This window comes from Meles meles, chromosome 16 (assembly GCF_922984935.1).
Source record: "Meles meles chromosome 16, mMelMel3.1 paternal haplotype, whole genome shotgun sequence".
In the NCBI taxonomy this organism is placed as follows: domain Eukaryota; kingdom Metazoa; phylum Chordata; class Mammalia; order Carnivora; family Mustelidae; genus Meles; species Meles meles.
Genome location: NC_060081.1, coordinates 24,969,716 through 24,990,945, shown reverse-complemented (window position 1 = coordinate 24,990,945; position 21,230 = coordinate 24,969,716). Strand labels below are relative to the sequence as shown.

Here is a 21,230-nt window from a genome sequence, read left to right as displayed (position 1 = left end):
TGCTGATTTCAAAGGTAAAGGGGGGACTCAGAGGTACCACCTGTTGGATTATAAAGTCATAGGTGATGTCCTCAACACCCTTCTTTTTATAGGTAAGACTAAGAGTCAGTGAGAGGAAGTCCTTTGCCTAGGTTGCAAAACTAAACAAATTGTACAGCCAGAATTTTAATCTAAGTCAGGGGAACTCCAAAAACTATTCTCTTTACACCTTTCTAATTTTGCGTAAGTTATTTAGAGATCACATGTATGTCTGTACCCCACCTCTCTCTCTCTCCACGAAAGGTCATTTCCTATTCTTTTGTGGATCTCTTTAATAGTGTTAAGATATTCTGGTTTTGATGAGGAGTATTTCATAAAGTTTTTGAAACTAAGCAGTCAAGTCCAGTTTTTTATCAGTTGTTTTTCATTTAGATAATAGACATTTTTATCCTAATCCCAAATCTTTTTAAGGCATTTGGATTTTTAAGAAGGGAGGAAAGAGAGGACAAAAGCCCTAGAGAGTCTCCGTATTCCCTTTTCACATTAGGTTTTATATACAGTCTTTTTATTTTGTTAATTTCAAATAGATCAGTTACAAATATAGCTACTTTTACATTTTTATGTTAGTTTCAGCACTATGTGAATACTAGTTTTTTTTGGTAAATTGTTTCTTTTTCACTTGTCAGAGCTTCTCCATTTGTATGGAGACGATCAATACTGTTTGAAAATATACTAAACTTCAGTCTATTTTTAAGGATGGTATAGCCTACCACTTCTCTTAGCTATGTGTTCTTGACCCGCTAAATGACTTTTTAAAATTATTTCAGATTCACTAAATTTTACATGATCCTAGCAAATAACAGCTAATTAGATTCTTCCTTGGTCACTGTTAATTGTATCTCATGAACACATATTTGAGGATTTTCAGCTCTAAAAATTACTTTAAGCTAAGAGGATGCCACAAAAAACTCTGTAAATATTTATATTAGCATTCTTTATGAGTTTCTCCATTGTTAATTATTTGAAGCATTTTGCTTATGGCACCTGCATTAAAACATGCTGCAAATAAATGCAAGCTAAATTTTATCTTTTAAATGTTCTTAATTTATTTTCCCCTTCTGTTTGCTGTCTGATTGATCTCTATTCCTATGTATTATTTGGGATAAGGCAGTATTTTCATGAGAGATTTGATTCGTTTAAACTGGCAGTGACACCCTGAAAATTGAAACAGAGGGAAAAGTTCCATATACTCATCTCCATAATTGCCTTCAGTTTATTTTGCAGAATAGTTTTAACAATCCGATCTAATACAACTTTTTTGTTCTTTAGTTTCATTAGTGTTTCTGTATCAAGGAAATACATTGTAGATTTGAATATGAAATAATTTGTGGTCCACTTCAATAATTTTAAGCACTGTTTCTTTAGCAAGTGTCTGTTTATGTGGGGCACTTACGTGTTACTTACCATAATGTATTCAGAAGAACATTCAGAGGGATCTCAATGTTAATTACAGCTGTGTAGAAATTGGAGCCGTGCCACTTACTGCTAGCGTTGTCACCTGACAACTTAAATCTCTCTGAGCCTATAAATTTCTTCACTTCAAAAATTAGGGTTGTGGTACCTATTATGTAGGGTACCGGTGAGGATTAAATGAGATCATGTCCATAAAGTTCTAAGCACAAACATTAATTTTCCTTCCCCAGCGGGTAGGGAGGATACAGAAAGGAATGTGAAGTTCTGTTTATCTTAAAGAGTTTATAGTCTAATTGGAAAGACTTATGAACAGTAGCAAGGTGCAATTAATTGCTGTAATAGATGTGTAAACATGATGTGGTATATACAGGAGTTCAGGTAAAAACAAAAAGTGCAGCTGAACAGTGGTTCCTTTTCTGATATTAATGAAAATCCATAAGAGAGCGGTGGAACAGTACTTTGAAGAGTCAAGTGAAATGGCTAGGGAAGAGGTCTCACCCATCCATCTTTTATCCATCACAATAGGAAAATGTAATTTGCTTTGCCATAAAATGACTTTTAAATGTGGTCATTAGGTTAAGTTTTTTTTTTTTTTAAGATTTTATTTATTTAACAGACAGAAATCACAAGTAGGCAGAGAGGCAGGCACAGAGAGAGGGGGAGGCAGGCTCCCTGCTGAGCAGAGAGCCCGATGTGGGGCTCGATCCCAGGACCCTGGGATCATGACCTGAGCCGAAGGCAGAGGCTAAACCACTGAGCCACCCACGTGACCCTAGGTTAAGTTCTTTTCCGTTAAGTGGCTCTGTGATGCCAGCCATTGTAAATTTATCCCAGTTTGATTTACAGGTTTGGTTTTAATTAAAAGTTTGTTGTTGTTTTTTTTAAAGCAACTACTCGCCAACTACCACTACTATAAAATTCACAGAAGCGTAGTTGCTTACTGTAATAATAGGTGTCAGAGAATGAGTGGCGCTTTATCTTTAGAAGCCACCAGCATTGAAATACAACCAAATCACAACCTTTTTATCAATAAGTTTGAGTAAGTAGAACCTGTATTGGAGGTTCTGTATATAAGAATCACATGTCAGGCTTTAAAAAACTCACCCCAACCCAGTGCATTTGAGTATAGATTAATAGAACTTTTAGTATCTATATGATTTTTTAAAAGATTTTATTCATTTATTTATTTTTAGAGAGAGGGAGAAAGAGTGCGAGCAGGGGGACGAGCAGAGGGAGAGGGACAAGCAGATTCTCCGGTTAGCCAAGAACCCATTATGGGGTTCAACCTCATGACCGTAAGATCATGACCTGAGCCCAAATCAGGAGCCAGATGCTTGACAGATTGAGCAGCCCAGGTGCCCCATTTTGTATCTGTTTAATCTTCTAAGCTCCACAGGCAATCCTGGTATTAAATGAGGGTTGATAATCACTTCAGAATTGTTTCAGTGTCCTAGAAGTATTTTTTAATAAAAAGGGAGTTGTTGGTTTGAGTTTTTTGGGGGCAGGGTGTGAGGTGGAGGAGTCTTTATACCATCTGTTAAAAGTCTTTTGTGATACACCATCAAGTAGAAAATTGCCCTTTGGAAAACCTGATTAAAGACGAATAAGGTTTATGATTAGCAGAGCATTCACTTTGTTGTTCAATCTTAGCCTTTCCTGAATAGATACAAATGAGAAACTTTATTTGGAGAAAGATGTTTATTTAGCACAGAAGGAGAGGTAAGGGAGAAAAAGTAAGAAAAATCTTAACAGTGCATTTTATTATGTTCTCCCAATATGATAAATTTTGCAAAAATTGGTTTAAAAATTTATTTTAAAAAAGTTATTTAATGTACCTGGCTGGCTCAGTCAGAAGAGCATGTGTAGGGGCACCTGGGTGGCTCAGTGGGTTAAGCCTCTGCCTTTGGCTCAGGTCATGCATGATCTCAGGGTCCTGGGATCAAGCCCCGCATCAGGCTCTCTGCTCAGTGAGGAGACTGTTTCTCCCACTCTCTCTGCCTGCCTCTATGCTTACTTGTGATCTCTGTCTGTCAAATAAATAAATAAAAACTTAAAAAAAAAAAAAAAAGAAGAGCATGTGTGAGTTTGAGTTTGAGCCCCACGTTGGGTGTAAAGATTACTTAAATAAATAAAAACTTGGGGTGCCAGGGTGGCTCAGTTGTTAAGCGTCTGCCTTAGGCTCAGATCATGATCCCGGGGTCCTGGGATCAAGCACCGCATCAAGCTCCCCACTCAGTAAGGAGCTTGCTGCCGCTTCTCCCTCTGCCCGCTGCTCCCCCTACATGTGCTTGCTCTCTCCCTCTCTGTCAAATAAATAAATAAAACTTTAAATAAATACATAATCCATACTTAAAAATTTTTAAAAATGAAAGAAAAGTTATTTTACAATTAGTATACATGAGATAGAAAATTGGAGAACTCAAAGAAAATAAATGTAACTTCACTGCCCATTATGATTAATTGTATATGGCTGTATTTCCTTTCCCCACAGACATTTTATGGGTAATATCCTAAAACCAGGGTGCCTGGGTGGCTCAGTGGGTTAAAGCCTCTGCCTTCAGCTCAGGTCATGATCTCAGGGTCCTGGGATTGAGCCCCGCATCGGGCTCTCTGCTCAGCAGGGAGCCTGCTTCCCCCCAACCCCTCTTGCCTCTCTGCCTACTTGTGACCTCTCTCTGTCAAATAAATAAATAAAATATTTAAAAAACAATATCCTAAAACCAGTGGATACATAGACATATGCATACACATAAAACATATCTACGCACAGTGTCATATCTTGCTTTTTGCCATAAGGGCACTTTTTTTTCCTCCCCAAAGCGTTCAGATGTTCTCATTTTCCTCATAACATTGCCATGTTTTATGTGGTTATATTTGTGTTCTCTTTGTGTCTTTGTTGCCGAACTGTAGGGCAACAGTCTCCAGAGATAGTTAAGAGTTTCTGTCAGATCATCTGTATCAGTAATCTCTTTTTTTAGTTTTATTTTCCCAGCATTTTTATGGAGACTTCCAAATAGCTAGCAAAATTGAAATGATCCACCTTCTCCCTAGATTCAACGGTTAACATTTTACCATATTTGTTTATCTCTCTTTGTGTGTGTGTACAGTACTTTTTTCCCCCTTTTTTCCACTAAACCTTTTGATAGCAAATTGCAGGCATCATTTTGGCATATTTTGGCATGCCGCTCTTAAAAATGAGGACATTTCAGGGCGCCTGGCTGGCTCAGTTGTTAAAAGTGTGCAACTCCTGATCCTGGGGTCATGAGTTCAAGCCCCACGTTGGGTGTAGAGTTTACTTGAGAAAGGAGAAAAAAAATGAGGACGTCTTTCTACATGACCATAATACTATTAATCATACCGATGAAAATTAAGATTATCATCTAGTATCAGGTCCAGATTTTCCTAGTTGTCTCTAGCGTGTCTGTGATAGTAGTTATTTCAAAAGATGGTCTCAGGCTGTTACCAGTCAAGCATATTAATAATGTCTGTAATCAGACCCCCACTTTTTTTTCCCCCTTGCCACTGAAAAAGAAGACTCTGAGCCAACTTTGAACAGGATGTCCTACATTCTGGATCATATGATTGTTTTCTTGTGGTGTCCTTTAATGTGATCCTCTATTCCCTGTTTTCCTGTAAATTGGGAATTAAACATTTTTAGGTGAGAACATAGGACATGGTTCTGCATCCCTAATGCATCACATCAGGAGGCACACAGTGTAAGGTTGTCTTGCATTTAGACCATCAGCTTAACTCTTTTTTTTTTTAAGATTTTATTTATTTATTTGACAGAGATCATAAGTAGGCAGAGAGGTAGTCAGAGAGAGAGTGAGAGGGAAGCAGGCTCCCTGCTGAGCAGAGAGCCCGATGTGGGACTCGATCCCAGGACCCTGAGATCATGACCTGAGCCGAAGGCAGCGGCTTAAACCACTGAGCCACCCAGGCGCCCATAGACCATCAGCTTAACTCTTAACTGTGATCAGCTTCAATGTTAGAGCTTGTCCTGCTAACAAGGTTAAGTAGCTGCTGTTGTAGAAACCTACAAGTTTTCCAAAATTGAATAAAACATAAAAGGAGTGAGTTTCCTGTTCATATCTTATTATTAGATTTAAAATAGTTTATTTTGATCTAGAAATGTTTTTATTAAAATACGTAAGAACAAAGAGGAAATTAAATTTTCACCCACAACAACATTAGAATTTCCCGAAAATGCAGTCGAAATTTATATAGTTCTACATTTTGTACCTCCTCTCCTTACCTATTATTTAGCAGCAGTGATGAAGAAACTAACGTTCTAATGGCTTGCTTTTCTGTCCTCTCCTATTGCTTTAAACACTAATTTCCTTTTGTACTAAATCATTCTAGCCAATTACTGTTTTTCTCTGTTAAGCAAGTCAGTTTTAGGAAATGCTTGTGTTGCTGTTGAATTCTAATAGCCGAGTAAATTTCAGAGGAAGCTTCAAACGCCAGTGTGAATAAGATGTAAACTAGTTCATGGTAATTTGCTGAAATTAACTTGATATTTCAAGTGGAAATTTTATTGACACAAGTAAGACTTGATACTTATTTAAAAATGTTCTCATGCTTAGACTCTCTGACTCGTGGTAGAGAAATGAGTGTTTTGCTGTGATGATGTTATGACGTACATGTGACAGCCTCGTTTGTCTACTGACACTGGGGTCTTGAATCTTAACAAAAGGCCTCCGAGGAAGCAGAGGAAAGTGGATCACAGGGAAAATTGGTGGAAGCTCTCAGGCAAATGAGAATTAATCATAGGGGAAACTACCGACAACTTCTGGAGGAGATGCTGACTAGTTACAGGCTAGCTAAAGTAGAGGGAGAAGAAAGCCCTGCTGACCCAGCGGCCACAGCTACTTCTTCGAACAGTGATGCTGGAAGCCCAGTGACAATGCAGGCAAGCCGTACTGAATCAAACAGTGCTCTTGCTGAATTAGACAGCTATCATGAAGATGCAGGGACAAAGATGAGTGGTGAACAAATATGACTTGACTTCGTGGTAATATTTTTGTGATCTTTTGATTTGCTGGTTTTTACTTAGGAAGTATGATGTATGCATTTATAGAACCGTTTTGTTATTTGAATCTTGGTAAACTAGTTTTATTACACTCATATAGCCTTGTTTTTTTAAGAAGGCCTTTGCATACACCTTTATCAGATAGTTTAAAATGGGCTATTTATAGTACTTGGAATTCAATAAAATTATATGTCATTTCATATTGTATGCCAGAAATGAGGCTACTAGTTGTTCAGATCAGTAGTTAACTTCATACTAGATAGGATTAGAGATTACTTACTGATAAGCAAGATGACATTATATTGTGGAAAAGCTTGTAATTGTAGAATTCTACTGCTTCTCATTATTTTACATATCAGTACACTCATAGTTAGCTTTGTAATAAATTTGTGTTTTCTTTAGCGATTTTAGTTCTTCAAAGAATGGCAGATTCTGGCCTGTAATTTTTTTTCCCCCCAAGGATGATAATTTGTGTGTTCTTTGACTTGTTTATATTTTACATCTCTGTAGTTTTTATTTTTAGACGTTCTGAGCTGTTGGATGTGTGGTTGTTTTTCCTTTCTCTGTATTCTTTATTGAAACCTAATTTTTGAAAAACCTATGTATTATTGATGCAGCTTTGGTTTGTATATTCTGTATAGCCTAACTACATACATCAAAATGTATGTCAACCAAGTGTTTAGAATGAAATTATAAGTGTTCAAGTCCAAATAAAGCATGTGATGTGGAATAATCTATGCATGTTGTACTTATTTTTAAATTAAAAAAGTTTTTAAACAATCAGGTTTGGTATATTGGAAAAATACCTCATAGAAATTCTTTTGTACTGGTAGAAAATTTAGAGAACTTTTGGCTTGGCTTTTGTCGTTAACTAAAAGAAAACATTTTGAGAAGTCTTGCTTACTCAAATCCATTCTGTTTCTTATCCCCTTTTTTTGATACAGAATATTAATTTTTGGCCAGTGTGGACACACATAGACATGTCTGAGTTATCATGATGAACGCTTTACAGAATGTGAGACTGTCCTCTTTGCTTTGCTCTAAGTATTCATCAGACACTAAGAAATGCAAGAATTATAGGATATTTTAAATAGTGGTGGATATGAGTTTTGCTTTTGTTAAGATAGGTTTTTAAGATGCAGGTGGCTATCAGTCACATGGGAAAATATTTCCTAAAACAAGTATTTTGTGAATGTAGAACATACAACTTTTCTTCATCATGTTTTTATTTATCATGTATCTAAACTTGCTTCCGGTGCCTTAAGTTGAAACTTTGGATCTTCGGATGTAGCTGATGTTTTTGATCTATTTTTCCAATGCCAGAATATTTTTAAGTGATTTGAGAAAGAGGAAGGCATTTGGTGGAGAGGGAAGGAAAAAACCCCAACCACTTACCTATCTGTATTAGATAGACCCATGTGTATACACACAGTATGCACTACCCACACCTCTCTGTAAAAGTGCCTTTTCGTACAGAGAAAGGAAGGTAATTTGTTCATCTAATTTTGTTTTCTTTTGAAATTCAATCCAACCTGGCAGTGGTGGAGGTAAATAATAATAATATTCTTCCTTTTCTCTTCCTGTAGGGTGCTGGAGATCTAGAAGACCCATGGTAGCCTTATAAACCTTCTAAAATGCTTTTGATTCTGAAAATTGGGGGAAAAAAAAACTTTTAATCACAATTTTCTTCAATACAAGGGAAAAATATTCTTGTGGATTCCCACCGTTTTGTGATATGAGCAGAAAATCATTAGCATTTCCCATCATTTGTTCATATTTGTGTTTTCTAATAATTGCCACTTGTAGCATTGCCTGTTCTACAGTATTTTTTGCCGACCTCAGGCATACTGGTTACATCTGTATTTGAACTTTGGGCCCTAGGAACCAACGGAGTTATTTCACCACAAATAACAAACTTTGCCTGAGGTGCATGGGAATATAGTTAGCCGTACTCTGAAGATACATTATGTTTTTGTTTTTGTTTTTTGTTTTTTAGACAAGACACACAACATATAAGCATGTAAGAGTAAAGAATTGTATGGGATGTTCCTTTCTCAGTTCACCAAGTTGGAAGCCTTTTGCAGCTCTGTGGCTTGAAATTTCCTTTGAGCAATTTACTATAGGACATATATTTATTATTAATTGTTATTTAATTTTTTTTCTAATTTTACCTGTATTACCAAACTGGGTTCTCCAATAATGTCCAAATTGTAACATTGCCTGCTTTTCAAGATAAAGTGTATTTGGCAATAATATTATAAGCCCTTACAAATTTTATGCATGTACCTACTACATCCTTCAGCTCTCACTAGCAAATCGTCTGAAACCAAATGGATTAATTTATGGCTATTTATAATTTGCTTTGACATCTCACTGCTGCAAATTTTTTTAAATGATGAGATTTGCCTTTATAATGTAAATTGTGATTTTGTTTTACATGCGGGTTTCTATAGTTTTAATTTTTCAGCTTTTAAGATACAAGTTTTGTGTGTAATTTGGTATAATTTTTAATTGTTTACGTTATTTTAAAAGCTCAGAATATCACATTGAAATGACTATAAATACATTTAAAATTATCTATTTTAGATCTAAGGAAATATTACAGAGATATTTTCATGGGTTCAGTAACCTTTCATTTTATAACATTGGGCACGGTACAGAGTGGCTGTCACTTAAGGTACTTGAAGATTATTATTTTAATTCTATTTTTACAATAACCTTGAATTCTTGAATTCTTTCTGAGTTTTGCATGTAGTAAATCCAATGAATGCTGAACATGAAGAGTAAAATACTTATCGAAAAGAAGCTATTGGGGTAGGAGAAGCAATGAATGTATCCATTTGTACATGGTTTACATGTTGTGGATGCTTTGTAAACATCTTCCTATATGTTTAAATTGTGTTTCAGCAGGATGTAATTGCCCTTGTGTATAGTTAAAAAATGAGTCATCATCTGGTCCTGTGTGAAATGGAATTCATGATATGTTCTGTAACATTTTCCTGAAGCTGTTTCTGGAGAGCCACACATTTGAATACAGACAGCTTTCCTGATCATTTGATTTATTGTGCACCTGATTTTTGGTCTAAAAGGAATTATTGCCACAATATATTTTATTTATTCTTTAGATTTTAGCCTTGTAAGTTAAAGTGCTTTACATGATGATGTTAAAAGCTATCTGTCCCTTTACTGGGTTCGGGGGGTTGTAAAAAGATAGGGAATGAAGAATGCAAAATGGTTTATTGTTCATACTGTCCACTCTGGTCCAACCCTGTACTGATAGTACCTTTCCAGTATGATATTGTGATGTTTCATACAATGCAGTGAACATAACCAACTTGTTACCTAAATAAAGAATTGATAAAAACAGCGTGACATATTACTATTTGGTATGTTTTAAAAGTAAAATCCAGTCTTGAATGTAAGTTTTAAACATTTTACATAGTTGGGATATTTATTGTGAGATTTTTCATACAAAACCATGTAGGTGAATTGTAATTCCAAAGAGGAATTAACAAAACTGTATAAGACAGTACTAATTAACCCCCTCTTCACTCCAGCACCCCCCTTTCAAAAAACCTGTTTCAGGTGGTTTAGTGACCCTTGAAATACAAATAATGTGTGAATTAGCCAAGAAAAAAATGGAACTCAGTCTTTACTAATCTGCATTTTCTAGTCTAGCGGCTTTCAAATACCCATTTATATATATTTTTTTCAGTTTATATTTTTAAAGGTTAAAGATGCCAAAGAACTTTGCTTTTATGGGTTTTTATTTTATTTATGTTATTTATCACATTAGAAATTAAAGCCAAGAAATTTTACATACTACTTTATTAAAAAATGAAACCATTGCCTGGTAACATAAGTACCATTGTTTTTTTGAAAAACAATTATTTTCCAATTCTAAAAAATTTAGTGTGAGAAGTTGCGCTGGTTTTCGTTTTTGTAAGACCCTTTAATGTTGGGCTGGATTCTCCTATATGATTGTGCATTCATTTTGTTGCAAATGTGGCGCTTTGTTGGAAGTATACGAAGAAATCTGGCCTCACACAAATGTGTGTATTTGGAAAAGAGTATTTTAATAGTTTCAGATAATCGTGATTATTCTGTTTGATTCATGATCAGAACTTCGGAACTGGTAGTTTCTTGAAGGTTAGGTCTGGCAGTGTGAAGTCTGAAACTATCAGTCCACTTTGTACTCTTACACTAAAACCCATCTGATCCATCTTGTTGGGAGTTTTGAATGGATGTCCTACTTTGGCATGATTTGGTAACATCATGGAATCATCTTTTGGAAAATACAAGTTCGTTGAATTACATGGTTCTTCTGAATATTGACATGTTATTATGCAGTGTTTAAAATTTTTTTCTTAATATAACACATCTCACTAGAAAAAATATTTTAAGTCTTGGGAAACTGTCAAGCTCATGGCAATGGATACAGATTTTTCAGAATTCTGATTTTCATTTGAAAGGTGACGTTTTTGTCTCTGGCACCAAATACTGTCAGTCGTTTTCCTTGAGTGACAGGCTGATTTCATTTGCTCTCGAGAAAATGTCTGCTGATTCACCATAGTCTGTCAGTCATTCTTTCAAGTAGAAATGGCGCTCGGAAGCAGCTGGTTCCACGCACAGCTCACTAGCAGAAGCGACAGCCATCACACGTCGACGTGCTGTAGAAAGAAGCAGGTGCTTCGCGTGTCATCGTTTAGGATATTAAAAAGATGTGTACTCCAGGGTAGAGGTGTAATAAAAATTCCTACTGCCTCACCGAGGGCAGTCCCCTGAAACTGGCTTTCCCCCTTCCTTTTCTCTGAGTGCGGCATGAAGATACAGTAGCAGCTAATGAGTTTGTTGTCTGTATTGATTCCCACCGAGGTACCTGCAGTTTTACCTCCTGTTTCTTTTGCACCGTCAGTGCAAGCATCAGTGGGTTGAAAAAGAGTAAGTATTAGAAATAGTTCGGATCTTATAGACCTCCTGGAAAGGTTCCATGGCACCCCCAGCCTTTCACAGTTGCTGCTCTGTCTGTTGGGATGGCTGTGTCATGTGTTCATTTACTCCAGACATCACAGTGCCCTACTAAGTGAATCTTAACTTGTCGATCTCACATAAAATTCAAATGGGGGAAGATGGTGACTGTGGTCACTGTTCTGCTTAGGAAGACGAGGGCGCCTGGGTGGCTCAGTGGGTTAAAGCCTCTGCCTTCGGCTCAGGTCATGATCCCAGGATCCTGGGATCGAGCTCTGGCGTCGGGCTCTCTGCTCTGTGGGGAGCCTGCTTCCTCCTCTCTCTCTGCCTGCCTCTCTGCCTACTTGTGATCTCTGTCTGTCAAATAAATTAAAAAAAAAAAAAAAAGAAGAAGGTGGAATCTTTAATTTTGTATTTTGTCAGAAAATTCCTATGATGGGCTTCAACTTGGGAAACTCCTGTTTTGAGGTTAAGCTGAACAAAAGAGTTCGGTTTTCATATTGCATATATGCAGATCACTTCAGTCTTTCAAGATGTCTTCAATGACTGTGAGTTGGTGTTACTTGAAATAAAATCATTTTGCCACAAATGAGATGTCACATGGGGTTGGCCAGATAAAGATAGGACTTTTCTTTTTTTAATGACCATTAAATGGGTCAGGGCTTTTATGTTGAAGTTTTTCTATTAGATTTTCAATTTTCAGAACATTGAACAGAGTTGAGTAAAGTTGCCTTGGAGGCATTTAAAAAAAACATTCCTAATTTCTGTTTCATGTTTCTTGCCCACTTATGAGGCTTGGTAATTAAAATATTTACTTAAGACACTTGAACTTTTTGTTTTAAATGTGTCTAGTTAAAAGCGATTGCCACTCTGAATTCTCCCTAAGTCCTTAAGTCAGTTTTGTTTTGTTTTGTTTTGTTTTGTTTTCCAGGTGTGGGGCATTCAGTTGGGTTTTGATGTCTTTTCATAGTGCTTGGTGGGCTTTCTAGTCATATGACTAGGCACTTGGTCTTCATAAGAAACTGTAGCAAAATTTAAAACCCAGATAAAGTTTCCGTATAATAATCAGTCTCCCTAGGGGAAAAGAGATGGTGCTGTCATACCCTCTGAGGTTTTTTTGTTTTGTTTTATTTTCCTAGTCCGTCTTCAAAATGTCTTTTAATGGGGTGCCTGGGTGGCTCAGTCGCTAAGCGCCTGCCTTCAGCTCGGGTCATGGTCCTAGCGTCCTAGCATTCTGGGATCGAGCCCCACATCTGGCTGCTTGCTCCACAGGAAGCCTGCTTCTCCCTCTCTCACTCCCCCTGCTTGTGTTCCCTCCCTCGCTGTGCCTGTCTCTCTGACAAATAAATAAATAAAATCTTAAAAAAAAAAAAAGTCTTTTAATGACCAGGTTTTAGATGGTATCAGTTGAGGAGAGATGTTTCTATAATATTAGCCCAACATATGAGTCAGAAATTAGAGTATTACTAGTTGATATTCCAAACTAAACTACCTGAAATATCTGATGGAATGAGACAATGCCTTAATAAGGAAATACGTATTTTGTTGTTATGAATGGCATTTTTGTTTTCAGACAAATTGATCAGAAGACAAATGTGTGTGTTTTCCAGATATGGGAAAGTATACAGTCAAACCAGAGCATTGATCTATGTTGCTGGAATTAAACTGAGTTTTTACTCAGCTTCAATCACGGAAATTAACCAGAACTTGTCCACTGAATTTCTTTTGCTGGCCAAATCATACTTTCTTGTCTTGAATTTAGATCCCGTTTTTCAGTGACTTCTCAAATTCACATATTCTCTTCTAAGTTGCCTTTGTGTCTTGAAGATAATCTGGTTTAACTAGTAAGGGAAAGCATTTGTTAAAGATTTTAGAACATAGTTTGTTTTGGGTGGCTAAATACTAAGGGATTGGATATTGTGATTTTTTTTCACATATTAACACAAATGTACAAAATCCATTGCATTTGTAAGACAGTGAAATACTAATGTAACAATCATTATGACCAGAATTTAAGTTATCTCAAAGCAGTTTGCAGTTACTTGCTTTTGCAAATAAATTGTTGGTGGGGATTATGATGATTTATTTTGCATTGTTGTCTATGTTCATTCAGTTGCTCTAAGTTTTGTTTTTTTTTTTTTCCTATTCAATTTTGGTAATTTTTCTGTAAGCTTTAATGAAAATGCTGAGCAGGTGTTTATTTTTGCTCATTGTTTTGGATTATGTTTGTTACTTGTGGTCTAGAAATAAACCAGGGTAGCTACTAATACAGAATAAGTTTCTTTTCAGGCTGTGACCACATCAGTGCTGGTTCTCTTCTTGCTGGTTTTCCTGGCTGTGGTCTCTTCTTTCCTGCCCCTAATTTTGTTTTAGTTTTATTCTTCCTGGCAAACACTTCTATTGACTAAATACATGGTTTCCTGTTCAAATCTAAGTGATGGTTTGCTCTTCTAGTTCAGGAATGAGGGGTACGTAATCTTGGTATTAGGAGGTTAGTTACCCTTCTATCCCTTATACCTACAACTCTAGTGGGTCAAAACACCATACCTTTCAAATATGGGTGGAGTCCAAGTTTTGGGATTTTTTTCCCCCTTGATTAATAACCCTAGTCTATAATGGCAATAGTGATTTCTTGAGAAACTAGATCTGTACAACAAATGTATTTTACATTTATTTTCTATTTTTTATTTAATATTTTACATAATATTTACTTCTAATGAAAATACTCGGGCATGTATTTGAGGTGCGAGTACCAGTACGATCCAAGAACTACTCTTGATGTAGGGGTCTCATACCTTCTTTCCCTCTCCTGGGTCATTTGTGCTTATTTTCACTTGTGCACTCACTATGCAGAGGAGTTTGTCTCATTATTAAGTCTTGAAGACATGAGGTGCAATTTATTTTGGCAGAGTTCCACAGTGACATGATTCAGGGGACTGTGAAGTTTATTTTCATGAGATTTTTGCTTATGAGTAAGCATCGTCTAAGCAATTTTAAATATTTAATATTTGCTATTGAAACTGATCTTAGGTAAGACTGGCAATCAGTGTTCTAGAACTTTGATCCTGTTGTAACTGGATTTTATTAATCCTGGAATTACAGGTTCTTTAGGAATGTAAAAACATTTCAGGAAGTGTTCACATTTCAAAATTATATATACTCCAAAATAATCTTCATAGTCTTAAGAATTTTCATGTATTTCAAACTCCCTAAAATGTTATAATTACAAGGGTACCATTTTTCAACCTCAGGAGCAGTTCTGCTTTTTTCTATGTTATTTCTTGGGACTCCATCTAAGAATTGATTTGAGTAAAGGTTTAATGACATTGGAAAGTTTAAAGATCACTAGGCTCAGAGAGTATATATGCGACTTGAGAATGAAACTAAACAGTAAACTCTGTTACAAGGAAGGAAACTTAGTAGAATGTTGGCTGAGCTGTGAATGATATTTACAGGTTTTGATTTGTGTGATCTCTCCAAAAGTTAAGATTTACCTATTCAGAAGGTGGGAATGAAGTTGCAGCAAGAGGCAGGTACCACCCACCACAAGGGGTCAGCCATTTCATTACCCCCTCCCCAACACATCAACCGTTTTGTTTTGATTTGGCTGGGGGTATTATGGGGAGGAAAGGATGTTGTTCCCAGCCTCAGGTTTGAATTTATCTGCTCACATTATTGCCTCTACATCCCGTGTTCTATAAAACAAGCTAATGGTTAAACAAAAACTGGTATATTCCTTTGTATGACTGTACCACAATGTAACCATTTTCCCCATTGAGGGATACTTAGATGATCCTTAACTCTTTACTAAAAAAAACTCTTTACTAAAAAAAACTGATACAGTGGGCTTCCTGGCATGTGTCCCTTGAGCACGTGCCTAGAAATAAAATTAACTAGGTTATTAGGTATGCATACCTTCAAGTTAATATTGCAAATGCATTGTCCTAAAGGTATACTAGTTTTCACTTCCACTAGAAATCTACAGAAATTCCTGTTTTTCTGTCTGTCTCCATTCTCAGTTAACGCTGATAGTGTCAGACTTTAAATTTGCTGGTTATGTGACCGTGAAATCGTTTGTTTTAATTTGTATATCTAGTTACATGTGAGGCAAACCTCTCTATGTGGCCATTTGAATTTTCTCTGAAATGATTGCTCATATCCTTTGCTTATTTTGGTTTTCCAACCCTTTTCGTTTGTAGTTTTTTATGTATAGTCTGGATACTAATCCTTTGTTTATGTGTGTTGCAAAACATAGCCTTTTATTTTTAAATACTTCGCTTATGGGGCCTTTTTTTACTTATCAGTCTTCTGTGGTTTGTACTCCTGTCTTGTTCGAAGAATCCTTGCCATCTCAAGTTCATATAGTCTTCCAGTAGTTTTCAAGTCTTCATCCTACCTCTCAAATGCAGAATATATTGGGATTTTTTTTTTTTAAAGATTATTTATTTATTTATTTGACGGAGAGAAATCACAAGAGAGGCAGGCAGAGAGAGAGGAAGGGAAGCAGGCTCTCCGCCGAGCAGAGAGCCCGATGCGGGACTCGATCCCAGGACCCTGAGATCATGACCTGAGCCGAAGGCAGCGGCTTAACCCACTGAGCCACCCAGGCGCCCCTATATTGGGATTTTAATCCATCTTGAATTTACTGGTGTTAACCGTATGGAGTCGGGATCTAATTTTTTGCATTCTGCTAGCGAATTGTTGCCAACATCCTGCCAGCCTGTTGCACACCAATTTCTGACATATGTCATCCATTTCTCATCTCTCCATTCTGTTTATTGTTTTTGTCTAATGCTGTAAAATATTTACACCATTTTAGTCACTGTGGCTTCATAAATACTCCTACCTGGCAGGTACATTGCCTTCATCTTTCATAAACTTCATTCCTTTTTAAGAAAAATACAGCAAATAATCCACACTCTGCTTGTTAGCAGCCTGCATCCAATTTGGCACCTAGTGTTGAGAATTGTTTGGCCTGCCTATGAAAATGGCTGTTCCTGTTGCTCATTTACATGTGAAGCTGGTGTGGCCGCACAGCGTCCCTGACCCCTCGCCTGTCCCTGCAAAGCCGGCTGGACCAGCGATAGAGCCCTGCCTGCTATGTTGGAGCCTGAGACAAACGCAAAAACAATTCTGTCTTTATTTAAAACCTGATCTTTGGGGCGCCTGGGTGGCTCAGTGGATTAAGCCGCTGCCTTCAGCTCAGGTCATGATCTCAGGGTCCTGGGATCGAGCCCCTCATCGGGCTCTCTGCTCCACGGGGAGCCTGCTTCCTCCTCTCTCTCTGCCTGCCTCTCTGCCTAGTTGTGATTTCTGTCAAATAAATAAAATATTAAAAAAAAAAAAAAAGCAAAGTTACTGTGTAAGCAAAACAGAAATGACAAGATTTGTTTAAAAAAAAAAAAAGTCTCTTAGCCTGTTAGGGGGCGCCCAGCTGACTCAATTGGTAGAGTGTAGGACTCTTGATCTCAGGGTCTTGAGTTCAAGACCTGCTTAAAACCAAACCCAACTGTATTACAATTGGTATAAAAGAATCCTAAGTGTTATTAAAGCATCATTTCAGGGCGCCTGGGTGGTTCAGTCAGTCAGGCGTCTGCCTTCAGCTTATGTTCTGATCTCAGGGTCCTGGGATCCAGCCTACGTCAGGCTCTCTGCTCATCGGGGAGCCTGCTTCTTCCCCATCCCCTGCTTGTGCTCTCTCTCTCTCGCTTATTCTCTCTCAAATAAAATCTTAAAAATAGTTTTATAGTTATCATTTTCTTAATCATGCATTAAGAGTGGCACAGAAAATAATGGAATCTTCAGAGTTGAGGGATGAGGGAATATGATACATAATTTATAAGTAAATAATAGATATAAAACATGCACGGGAATGATTTAGGATAGCATTTATTCAGAGGCATTGCAAAGTGAGATCTTTATTTCTATCCCTCAACCCGCCCCCTAAAACAAACAAAAATGTTAACATTGGTTAAATCTGGGTGGTGGGTAAGGGTATCTTATATTCTTCTCTGTAATTTTCTGTACGAATTTTTTATAAAGTTTTGAATTTAAAAAAATACAGAAACTGGGTGAATTTAGTGTTCCTGAATTGCCTTTTGGGAAGAGGATACCAATTAATAATCCCAACAGTATACAAAAATGCATGTGTCTTTTGCTTTCTCTTTAAGTATTGTGCATTGCTAAACTGGTAGGTAAAATACTGTAATTTATGATATTTTCTTAATTCTCAATTATTTGATTATTAGTGAGATTGAACATTTTTTTCTCACATTTCGGCTGATTTTTATATTTTATTAAAGCCTATTCAGTGTATTGCTTATTTTCTAATACAGTTATTCATTGATTTGTGAGAGCTCTTTGTGTATTTAAGTCATCAACCATTCTTTCAAATAAGCCGTGAATTATTTTATTATTTATTATTTGTCTTTTTAAATAAAGATATTGAGGGATGGGACTAAGGACAAAAGATATCTAACAATATGGAAATGACCTAATTCCTGAAAAACTGCAAACTCAATAACATGGGTTTTTCCCCTCCCAAAAAAATCTTACCCCAGATACTTTATTTCTGTGCTTTTTTCTTACACAGTAACTTTGTTTCTGTGTCAATTTTTCCTACAGTAAGAATAAAGTCTTTCTGCTGTGATTGGAAAGGCAGACATGAGAGCTAAAATAACTCTGAAGAGTATTGGATAGTTCTCTGGTCAAAAATACTAAAAAATGACACTATTATCCTCCATATGCAATCTGAAGTCAAATATAGTGGGGTTTATTTTTTGCTTTACTTTTTTGAAAAATTGGAGTAAAATTATATACAATAAACTGCAGAAATCTTAGGTGTTTAATTTGATGAGTTTTGAGAAGTGTCCCTTGGTTATTTATATTCAGAAGTTTTAGAATTTGGGGCACCTGGCTGGCTCAGAAGAGCATGGGATTCTTGATCCTGTGTTCGAGCTGCACGTTGGGTGTAGAGATTACTTCAGTAAATAAACTTCACAAGTTTTAGAATTTTACTATTTTCTTTAACAGTCTCAACCTTCAGTTGTATACATAGACAATCTTTTCACATTCTGAGTAAGTAAATATTTACATATAATTTCTTTTACAACTTTTTTGGTTATAAATAGATAATACTTGTCAAACTTATTTTGGGCTATTACTCTGTGGCATAAATCCAATGTAATATTTTCCATTATCCCTTTACACCAGCTAATACATAAGCCAGTCTTTTCTCGTTTATTTGAAAATGCCCTTTTACTATATATTCTTGTATATGCTTGTACTTTTATGGGCATTCTATTTCATTGCTTTGTATTATGTATCAGTATGTCATCAAAGTATCATAGTTTTATTATATATGTTACCATCTGGTAGGGAAAGTGCTCCCTTATTACTCTATTTGAACAAAAAATCAGTGTTTATTCCTTCAGATGAACTTTTGACTAATTCGGCCAAAGTTTCCCTGCCGAATAAAAATCCTGCTAATGTTGAATTGTTACATGTTTAGATTAGTTTGGGGGGGGGGGTGTCATTGGTATCTTTGGCAGAGAAGAACTCCATTCAAGAAAATGCTGTATCTATTTATATGAGTGTTTTTATGCCCCCAGTAAAGTTTTATAGTTTTCTCCATATGCTTGACACATTTATTCAGTTAATTCCTTATTATTTTATATTTCTTTTTGCTGTTATGAATGAATCATCCCCCCCAACCATATGTTTTTAGTTCATACTTGTAGACTACTGACTTAATTAAAACAAAATCGTTTTAATTTCTATCATTTCCACCAGATGGCAGTCTCGGGCATGTCCATTTGTAAACCCGCCAAGGGCTCTGGTGACAAGAAAGGCAGTGGCTGGCAGACCTTCCAAGCCCCTAAAAGTACAAGGACATGAAGGTTTTTCTTTTTTTTTTTTTTTAACCTGAAAGAAAAATAAACCCAACATTATGTAATTGTATTATTTATACTGCTGTGAACAGGTAATCTTACAGCCCATTAGAGGAGGCAGAGAAAAACTGCCCCTGTACCTTTAAAAATCATATTCTCTGTCCCTGTGATTAAACACCTCTGGCTTTGGGACAGTATTTTGGTTTTATTCCAGGGGTTCTCACGGTTAGAGGCAGGCTTTAATCTGTCCATTATTATTTCCTTTCTCCTAAAAACACCATTTAAATGAGAGGTTACTGGGTTTCTAAATGTTTGTGTAAGAACATCTTTCTTTGATTCTGGTATTTGTGCTATCCAGATCTCTCTGAAATGAGGTTCAGTGTCCACAGTCAACAGAAAATTCTGAACAAATTTCCAGTTTGTTCAATGTGCATACAAATCTTAATAACCCCCTTAGACACTTTTTAAACTAATTTAGATGATGTCAAAGACTTGTGCTTAAGAATATAGGAGGTAATGGATATCTTGGCCACACGAGAAACCAGCTCAAGCATTTTCTCGTAAATACTTTTTCCCAGTGGCCAAAAAACTGTACTTTATTTTTGATGGCATGTCACTTAAGTAAGTTCCTCTTATCACAATTTCATTTGTTAACTTGTACGATAGAGTAGTCAAGGACTAGACTTATATGGCAACAACGCACATTCCCTTCCTGAGAGATTGTATTTCCATTCCAAGACTGGAAGGGGTAAGAAAGAATGATGAGAAAAAAGTAACCCATGTTTGGTCTTGCTGCCAAATTTAATTCCTGCTTTTCCGAAAAACTGGTATAAATATTCTAGGAAGTAATATAGCAAAATTTTTGAAAGACAGTAGATCATTTCTTCTAGGGAGAACCAAGGAAAAGATTCATGTTTTGATTTCTGGATAATTCTGTGATGCAGTATGTGGAGTTGCAGATTTCTTTGTTGTGTTCCATGGACTTAGCGATGTTTTGCATAATCTCAGAATGAATGTTGAAATGGTTTTATAGCGATCTCAGCTATGCAGAAGTTATATCTAGAGCTCGTGTGTAGTGTGCTAAGACATACCTTTAAGACAGAGTTGGAATTGGTTAGTTTATTCTATACCACACATTTCCAGGTAGGGGTAACCTAAATTATATAAATAAAACCATAAATGTACCTACAAAATTGGCTATGTAAAATTGTCTTTGAAAAGGAATTCCTTTCAATAACCCATGTTTGTATTGTATATATGATTTTTTTAGGGTGTTTTGCTTTTTTCAGGGTGGAACATGCATGAATATAGCAGGTAAGACAGAATATTCCCTATTACAGTGTAACAGTGTCCTGCACTATTACTAGTGAAGTGCACCATGAAAAATTTATACAATGCTGATTGCTTGAACATGAGCAAAATAAATTTACATTTTCTAGACTGATTTCACATCAAAAACAACACACGTTTCAATTGTATCAGTAAAACTAGGTGAACACACACATAGACACACAGAAACGTCCATTTGAGAGAGAAAAAGTGGCTAAACACAAATTCTGAAAAGCTTTAACATAGTAGTTCTGAAGAATTGTCATTTTGTGGTCTTCAGAAATGGAGTAATAGATTTTGTAGCTGGTCAGATCTTCAAGTATATATTTTTGGAATCTCAAGATTGGAAAAAAAACAAAACCAAACACATTTAGCAGCCTCTGGTCTGCCCCTCCAGGAACCAGAATCTACTTTCATCTTGGGCAACTCTACCCGTCCCAGTCCGGTCTTTGTTTCCTCCCTTCATTTGTCTCATTAGCTCGAGACCGAACGTTGGACAGCAGCTACCGTGTTGACTCCCTGCCTTTACTCTTTCCATCCCCAGTTCATTCATCATACGT

General features: G+C 36.4%; 1 protein-coding gene across 7 annotated transcripts in view; it reads left to right on the top strand.

The window, feature by feature from the left end:
• Positions 1-20,871, top strand: part of PPM1B (protein phosphatase, Mg2+/Mn2+ dependent 1B) — a 93,381-nt gene extending 72,510 nt beyond the window's left edge. For 3 of the 7 annotated variants that reach the window (XM_045981805.1, XM_045981803.1, XM_045981806.1), the window contains one exon: positions 6,149-7,221. In XM_045981805.1, coding sequence (XP_045837761.1) covers positions 6,149-6,454 — 306 coding nt within the window. In that variant the 3' untranslated portion in view covers positions 6,455-7,221. The other 4 variants (XM_045981807.1, XM_045981809.1, XM_045981808.1 and 1 more) reach the window with 4 other exon arrangements.
• The last annotated feature ends 359 nt before the right edge of the window (positions 20,872-21,230 follow it).